The sequence below is a fragment of the Marmota monax genome, unplaced genomic scaffold (genome assembly GCF_021218885.2).
Source record: "Marmota monax isolate L192 unplaced genomic scaffold, Marmota_monax_Labrador192_F-V1.1 WCK01_AAM20220418_F8-fsc00296, whole genome shotgun sequence".
NCBI lineage: Eukaryota > Metazoa > Chordata > Mammalia > Rodentia > Sciuridae > Marmota > Marmota monax.
In genome coordinates, this window is record NW_026694723.1 from 722,233 (window position 1) to 731,237 (window position 9,005).

Here is a 9,005-nt window from a genome sequence, read left to right on the forward strand (position 1 = left end):
GCAGGGATTCAGTGACCTCAGGTGTGTCACTGGGCTCCAAGTTCACACCTGTAGGAGGAAGGGCTTGACTAGGTAGTCTCTGTCTCTGAGGTCCTTTCTATCTCAAATCTTTCATAATAAAAGAGTCCATTTAAATTCACAGTCAAGGTTACTGAGAGGTAGGACACTGTTCTGAATCCTCACAATGATCTTATGAGCCAAGTTCTATTATTCCCACGGAAGCCGAGGCTTCAGGAAGGTAAATAGATTTCTCAGGGATTCAGCGGTGGTTAATGATGGAGTCAGAATTCAAACTCGGTTATACTCAACCCCCACTTTTTAGCCCTATTGCCATTCCTGAACTTTATCCCCGATTACAAATATCTACTCCAGGAACTCTTCTCTTGGAAAATTACAATTTAGCCTGGAACCACTAAGAATCTTGGAAGGAAAGGGATCTAGGGCCAGAGGGTCATTGCTGGAGATAGGAGAGCCCGGGGGAGAAGGAGGAAGCAGTGACATCATAGGACACAAGCCTTACTCTTTGAAGGAGGTGTAATACTGGTTGACAAATTCAATAGCTTGAGGTAGAAGCTCATCCAGAGAGATAGGCTTGTCCCTGGGTCCTCTGGTTAAACTTTTGGGGTTCATGATTGACCCCAGGCAAGATTTAGACTTGCAAGTGAAATCCTGGAAAGACAGAAGCAGGTCGTTATCATAGAGTGTCAAGCCTACTCTGCTGGCCTGGCCACCTCCCTGCTCTCTGGATACTTCCACTCCCCACACCTCCTCCACTCTGTGGCACCTTTTCCTTAGGATCCAGGACTTTGGGCTTTCTCCGGACCCAGACCTCCTCTTCTTTACTGGCTGAGTCAATAATGGGTGTGAGCCAGGACTGTCCCCGGATCCTGGCCTCAGTCTCTGGCCCTGCTCTCTAACTAGCCCCATTTTGGTGGCTGGGAACATTTCATCTGCTTTCTTATTTAAAGAGGCCCCCGTGGCTCCTGGGGGGAGGGACACAATTCTGGGGTCAGCCAAAATGAACTGAAATGAAAGAGTGCAAATCCCAGAGCCACAGGATGGCACAGAGAACATTCTGGAAGGAAGTATCCTCAAATATTAACTACGGTGGTTTCTGGGGGTGGGGGTTGGGGAATCATTCTGCCTTCAAGGTCTTGACATTTTCCATTCTTTACATGTTGAGCAGCTGCTCTCTGCATTCTAAAGTCAAAATAAGGAACTTAAAAGACAAAAAGAAGGACTGAGGGTGTAGCTCTATGGTAGAGTACTTGTCTAGCACGTGTAAAGCCCTGGGTTTGATCATCAGCACTAGAAAAAAAAAATTAAGACAGGAAGGAGCTTTAGAAGACATTTAGTCCAACCACTCACTGGATGCTCCACCCGCTCTGTGATCTCTATTATCAAATAGTATTTGACTTCTTCTAGTGACGGGGAGCTCAACCACTTAGTTCGATCTAGCTTGGGGCAATTGAGTTAGAAATTCTTCCCAATTTCTGCTAAAATAGGTGTAAGAAAAGTATTAATTTGTTTCTTTAATCATTTATCTGATATCCTTGGTTATCCGTTATCCATTAGGGTGATTAAAAGGAAGCTGTCATCATTAACTTCCTACTGTCATTGGTAAGAATGTTAGTCTCTGTTCCGCACAGATGATTATCTGCCTAGGGGGACATCTGTTGATCCACAAAGGGTCCCCACAGCTTGACAAGGGTGGTTCTTCCTGGAGCCCTTCCTTCTCACCGATTTGGCTTTGTGGTGGAGTGTGTCTTGCAAAGTCATCCCATTGCCCCAGTTTTTGATCCTCACGTGCTCTGAGCAGGATGGAGGAGGCACATTCAGCGGACCCAGAGATTCTGGAGACTTCTAAGAGGGAGAAAAAAAAAACAGGTCTCTCCAAATGTCTGCAACCCTAGGATCCCACAGTCCTCCCCCCCAGCCCTCTGGGCCCTGCTCCAGCTTGGGTGGAGAGCTGTGGGTATGCACACAGGGGAGGGCGCAGTCCCTGTCCCTCCTCCCTGCCCAGCAGTGAGGCCACCTGGGCCAGTCCCTGCTGAGAGCTCCAGGTGCCTGGGCCACTGGCCAGGCTTCTCTCCTCACCAAGGCCCTGCCAAATGCTTGCTCAGAGGAATGGCAATGGGAGAGACTCAGGTTAGATGAGGGGGAACCTGTCACAGCCAATACCACTAAGGACAGAAATCAGGACAGGGAAGAATGGACCACTGCCTTCCTCTCCCAGGACTGGGATTGAAGGCTCAGCTGGTAAATCTGATTGTCTGGGAATGTCCCACCCCTTACGATCAAGAATGATTACAAATCATCCCTCACCTGTCGCCAGGCCACCCGGACAGGTTACCCAGATGCTTATGTACTTTGGGGACCCCCACTCCTGAACACCACAGACCATTCCACTCTCAACAGCCCTTCCTTGCTCCCACCGGAGCCCCTAGGTTTGGGCCTCTCCACTCACCACCCAGACCCTGGCTTCCTGCACCCCCAGCCCAGCCCGAAGTGGTATGTCCAGCCTGCATCTGCCCATGTGAGGAAGGAAAAGGATTTCCACATCCATGTGACCCACTGACCTTTGCCATCTCCGGGAGGGGAGGGGGAGATCCATTCTGGTGCTTGCTGAGGTTGTGACATTTGGGGTCATCCTGCGTCGCTGAGCTACGAAAGGAAACAGCCATCAGAGATGGAGTCTGAGAGCAGAGAGGGATCTTGGAGTGCCGTCCCCTAGTCCCCTCACTTGACAGATAGGGGACTGAGGTCCAGAGGGTAGGGATGAACGGAACGTGGCTTCCAGTCAAGGAGGACGGAGGGTGGGGGAATCAGTCAGACCGAATCTCCCCACCGGTCCCATCCTTCCTCTTCTTCTCTTTTTCCCACACAAAAGGATATGAGGGGACCTGAGCCAAAGCTACTGGCCCAGACAGCAACACACAGAAGTTCTGGGAAAATACCCTCTTCAAAAGCCAAGTGCCCATGTGGAACAGGGGCAGGTGGGCCGAGAACAGCTCTGCCACTCTCCCCTCCCAGGCCAGCAGCATGCTCTGCCCACCACCTGCTTGTTTTTCAGTGACTTGATCTTCTTATCCAAAGCACAAAACTTATCCTGGTTTATACACCTTAAATTTTTATTCTGGAAAATGTGAAACTTGCAAAAGTCGAGAGAATACTGTAATAGCCTTCCATGGGTCCCTCACTCAGATTCAACCCCATTCATCACTTATCATGGCCATCTGGTTTCGATGCCCATCCACTGCCTTTATTTTATTTGTTTGTTTTTACAGTACCGGGGATTGAATCCAAGGTCTCGTGCATGTTAGGCAAGCACTCTGTCACCGAGCTATATTCCCATCCCTTTTGATTGTATTTGATTTATTTAGTTTTTGCAATGCTGGGGACTGAACTCAGGGGGGGTACTCTACCACTGAGCCACATCTCTAGCCCTTTTTCTTTTTTATTTTGAGACAAGGTCTTGCCAAGTTGCTTAGGGCCTTGATAAGTTGCTAAGGCTGCTGGCCTTCAATCCTCCGGCCTCAGCCTCCCAAACTGCTAAGTACAGGCATGCAACACCTTCATTTTAAAGCAAATCTAAGATGTCATGACATCTTTATCCCATGACATACATATCCCAGTAAGTATTTCTTCTAGAAATACTTTCAAAAGGACTCTTTTTTAAAAAAAAATATTGGTTTGATTTATTTTAAAACAGCAAGTCGTGTTTCAAGAAATGAGCCTGTCCTTTGAAGAAGGAAAAGCCTTGACTGTCTGAAATCATTCTGAAGCCGTTGGTTCTGGTTTGGGATTTCAAGTTCACCCAGCGCTGTAGGAAGCAGACGACATGGGCGCTCTCTGTGCACGTATGTGAGCACTCTCCAATACTCATACCCATACCTGCCTGCCCCTGGGGAGAATCATTCCATCAAGGCATCCTACCTTGAAAGCTTATTGTGCCCCATGTTCTTAGCAATGTCAGAGGGGGAAGGTTAAAGAATATAATAAGGGTCTTTCATTTTCTTCATACATATATCTATGAGATTGGAATATGAGTGACCATAGATTCCTTTTTTTTTCAGTACTGGAAATTGAATCCAGGGTGCTCTATCACTTAGCTACATCCCCCATCCCCCACATTTTTGTTGTTGTTTTGAGGCAGGGTCTATATAAGTTGCCCAGGCTAGCTTTGAATTTAAGTCTCTGGGCTTATAGGTGTACACCACCACACCCAGCTTGGATTGCCTATATTATTGGGAAAAAAATAATAACTGTAGGCCAGGCACAGTGGCACACACCTGTAATCCTAGGGCTCGGGAGGCTGAGGCAGGAAGAGCACAAGTTCAAAGCCAACCTCAGCAATGGCGAGGCGCTAAGCAACTCAGTGAGTCCCTGTCTGTAAATAAAATACAAAATAGGGCTGGGGATGTGGCTCAGTGGTCGAATGCCCCTGAGTTCAATCCCCAGTACCCAAAATAAATAATTAATTATAATAATAATATAATAATAATAAATGTGTATTATTGTTTAAATTAACTACATACATTTCATACGACATTAGGGGATTTATAACTATAAAAAGATAGTATCCCTGGAAGAGACTGTAGGTATGTAGAACTCCTTTATTTGTGGTTTTGTTTTCCATGGTTTCAGTTGTAGGAAGTCAACCAAAGTTTGAAAATATTAAATGGAACATTCCAGAAATAAACAATCCATAAGTTTTAAAATTGCACGCCATTCTGAGGCGCATGATGAAATCTTACATCATCCCCCTCTATCTTGCCTGGGCTGTGAATCATCCCTTCATCCACCAAATCCCCACTGTATACACTGTCTGCCCACTAGTCACTTAGCAGTGGTCTTGGGCATCAGACCAACTTCCACTTTGTCATAGTGCTTGTGTTCAGATAAGCTTTATTTTATTTAATACTCATCCCAAAGCACAAGACGGGTGACTCTGGCAATTCAGATTTGCCAAAGAGAAGCCATAAAGTACCTCCTTTCGGTGAAAAGGTAAAAGTTCTAGACTTAATAAGGAAAGAAAAATATCGTATGGTCAGGTTGCTAACATTTATGACAAGAATGCATTTTTTCTAATTATGAAATTGTGAAGAAGGAAAAAGAAACCCATGCTAGTTTTTCTGTTACACCCCAAACTGCAAAAATTACAGCCACAGCATGATAACTGCTTAGTCAAGATGGAAAAGGCCCTAAATTTGTGGGTGGAAGATACAAACATAAAGGATGTTTGGACTGATGACAATATGTTCCACCCGAAGGCCCTGAATCTATAGGAAGACTCCAAACAAGTGACACCAGGCCACGTACTCCAAGTAAGAGATGGTTATGCAGATTCAGGAATAAATTTGAAAAAAAAAAAAAATATATATATATATATATATATATATATATATATTATTGAAAGGGCTGCATCTATTGATGAAGCAGCTGCTGCTTTACCTCCAGCAGAATTGAAGAAGTTGATTCATGACATCAGACCATTGACATTGTCCTGGTTCAATGATGTACATTCATATAACTTTAATAACAATATATTGTTATAACAGTTCTATTTTCTTATTAGTTGTGTTCATTGCTTACTATGCCTAATTAATGAATTAAACCATTGTTAAGTGGGGAAATCCAATATTTATAGAGGTTGATACTACTGTGGGTTTAGGTATCTGCTGGGATCTGGGAATGTGTGCCCCATGGATAAGGGTGGACTGCTTGTATGTGTCACAAAGCAACTTAGATATGAATCAAATGATTCAGCATCCCTGTAAATGGCTGTCCATCTGACCATCTATTAGTTATCTGGCAAAGATTTTTTGCTTGGTCAAACTTTGATCAGGTTTCTGAACCTTCTCCTATGCCCATCTGTGAACTTCCTTGTAAAACGCAATTTTAACAAAGAACCAAGTCAAGTCAGTTTAGCAGTAACTCCCCCAAACACAACAGCTCAGCACCCTTCATAACTGATCAGGTTCTTCATCCTCCACCATCCTCAGGTGGAGGCTCAATATCCTGGCCTTGCCTGCTTGCTATTTTTGTGATTCTAGGAATAGACCTAGGGTGCTCTACACTGAACTAAATCCCCAGCCTTTTTTATTTTTATTTTTTTAAATTTTGAAACAGGGCCTGGTAAATTGCTCAGGCTGGCCTCAAACTTGTGATCCTTCTGACTCAAGCACTCAAATCTCTGGTATTACCATATGTGTCACTGTACCTGGTCATGCTAACCTCTTTTTAGCAAGAATTTTGTTAGAACAGATTTAGATAGAATCCCCCTTACTCCTGATGTGACTTTTTAGAACTTCTCCTCTTAGAACTGGCCCCCAACCTTGGCTATCAGTTCCCACTTTTCCATACTGTTTTCCAAGTTGAGCTCAATCTCTCTCCTCCATTGCAAGTCTCAGTTGCAGTGGTCCCTTAATATAGATATCCTTACCATGCTTCAGGAAGTGTCATGGAACTTTTTTTTTCTTTAATCGTTAAATTTTTTAAAAAGACATATTATTTCAAGGGAAAAAATGATATCTCTTCTTATCCCAAGCCACGCCCATCTATTCATTTCCCTGTAAAAATCTAGTTTTAGCAAAGAACCCCATTAAGTCAGGTTAGCAAGAACTCTCTACCCTTGATATCTAATCAGGTTCCTCTCCTTCATCATCCCTAGATGATGTTTCATCATCCTGGCCTCTTTTCAGCAAGAATTTTGTTTCATTGGTTTAGACACAATCCTTCTTACCCCTGACATTGGTTCCATCTTAGACCTTTTCCATTACCCTTAGAACTGCCCCTCACCCTGTCCCTTGGAGATCAACTCCCACTTGCCCATTTGGTATTCCGAATTAAGCCCAATATCTCTCCTCCACCGAAGGACCCTGTTGTAGGGTCCGCATATCCAGCACCTGACCTGAATACATAGGGAGCCTTCCTTGTGGTGTTTAAACAACTATCATTGAATAATTTTTTCTTTAACACACTCACCTGGTCGGGACTAATGTGCTTCATGGGTTGGGGTGGGGGAGCCAATATAGAAAATCTGAACATTAGGAAGAGAGAGATAAGTCATGCTGAGCAGGCACCAGGGGGCCACTTACATAGGAAGATGTTTTAGGGCTGGGCTCCCCACAGAAGCAATGCCTTAATGCTCTGCTCACTCTCGCCATCATCACTCATTCTAACCCTCTATCCTGCACCCATTCTGGTGTTTCCTCTCATTTACTTTTGGAGATAGGGGTGGACAATTTCATAAGAGTTGGATGATTTCATAAGTCTCAAATCAGAAACATCAACTAGTCTCAGCAATATTTAGATTGAGAAACAATGTTTTTGACTGCTTAATCATTTACCTCAAATATTAAAAAGCATCATCTAAAAGGGCTGTCTGAATATTTGCCATAAGGATGAGCTATAATTAGCCTGACCCCATCACCTACAGCTGGATGTTTAGATTGTGTCTAGTTTCTCCACTCTTATAAACAATGCCTCAGAACTGCATATGTGGTCTGATGCTGGCTGTGTGTGTATATAAGAACCTGGGGGAAATGATAGTTAATGTTAACAGCCATTAACATTAAGTGATGAGATCATGGGCAATTTTAATTTTTCTTTTTACTTTTCTGCATCTTCCAACTTTTTATAGTGGCTATAAATTCCTTTCATAATTTTTTTTTTAATTTGAAAAATGAATATACAAGGTTTTACCCAGGTGCCTATCTGCTCTAGTTAGCAGATTTCTTTCAGCTAGGTGCTGCAAGATCCTGTGACCAGTTGTCAGATGAGCACATTAAGACTCTCGATACTTGATTCCAAATTACAGCATCGTTTATCTGAGCCCACAGACACTCATGCAATTTGACTAACCCCACAGCTGTGCCTGGACCTGCTTGGGCCTTTTGCTGACGAAGGACCTTCAGCACCGTCCTTCAAAAGGAACGCTGGTAGTGTGGTGGCTTGCTTAGACCTACAAAGCTATTCGGAAGCCCTGGAGTGATAGGGCTGCTGAGGTCAGAGGTGAAGTTTATAGCTGTCTGGGACTGACGTGGGAGCCCAATTCCCCTGTTGATGCCACTTCTCACCAGCCTATTCAGCCTAGACCCCAAGTGAGTGGGGGTGGCCCTCCTCGGAAGGGGAATTTGTAAAAGAACATCTTTGCTCTCTTAACTACATCCCATCTAAAGAAAGTAGCAGTCCTAGTGTTGAAAAATCCCAAGCTCCCAAGTGCCAAAAAAATGCGCAATTCAGCCTGACAGACGCCTCTCACGGTGCACCTGGGGCTTCCCTGGACCATCCGTGGATCCCGCTGCGCTCCAAGGAGACAAGCGCGCAGAGGAAGCCCTCAAGGAAGCAAGGGGAACATTCCAAAGCTCCAGTTTCTCTAGCAGAGGATCCGTGCTGACCGGGCTGGACTGTCCCGGTCAGGAGTCGCCCGCCCGCCACCCTCTGTCGCGGACACCTCGGCGGGCGGGGAGTACCTGGCTGCGCAGGGGCGGCGGGAGGGCTTCGCTCGGAGGATCCAGCGCAGAAAACGGCACAGCCGCGGCCGGGCCGCTTCGCAAGCGGCGCTCAGCCTTTCGCGCATGGCCCGGTGCCGCGCAACTCGTGGGTCCCGGAGCCCAAGCGGCCGCGGCTTTATCACTCCTGGACCCCGCAGCCCCCGCCCCCGGGCGGAGCGAGCGGAGGAGCGGCCAGGATCCACGTCCGGGCGCCGAGGGTCCCAGCGCTGGGAGCCCTGGCTGGGTGGCCCCGGCGTTCCTCAAAGCGACCCCTGGTCCCCAGATCAGCAGCCGCAGCGCACCGCACCGCAGTGAAGTTTGGCCGCCATCGGACGGTCCCTGGGTTAAGAAGAGTGGGGGCCGGGATGTTTGGCCTCTGATTTGATTATTTCCCAAGCAATACCAATAAGGATCATAACAAAAACGCCCAACTGTACTGCACTTTACAAAGGAATCTTTTCGGTCTGCTATTGCCTGCACATTTTACTAATCAATCAATAAGGTGGG

General features: G+C 45.9%; 1 protein-coding gene across 2 annotated transcripts in view; it reads right to left on the reverse strand.

Moving 5' to 3' along the window:
* The window catches only part of Nos2 (nitric oxide synthase 2), a 37,082-nt gene extending 28,463 nt beyond the window's left edge, over positions 1-8,619 (reverse strand). For both annotated transcript variants that reach the window (XM_046424001.2, XM_046424000.2), the window contains exons 1-4: positions 8,478-8,619; positions 2,580-2,664; positions 1,741-1,863; positions 521-669 (exon numbers count right to left, since the gene is read on the reverse strand). In XM_046424001.2, coding sequence (XP_046279957.1) covers positions 521-669; positions 1,741-1,863; positions 2,580-2,664; positions 8,478-8,584 — 464 coding nt within the window. In that variant the 5' untranslated portion in view covers positions 8,585-8,619. The remainder of the gene's footprint in view (positions 1-520; positions 670-1,740; positions 1,864-2,579; positions 2,665-8,477) is intronic.
* Between the last annotated feature and the right edge of the window lie 386 nt (positions 8,620-9,005).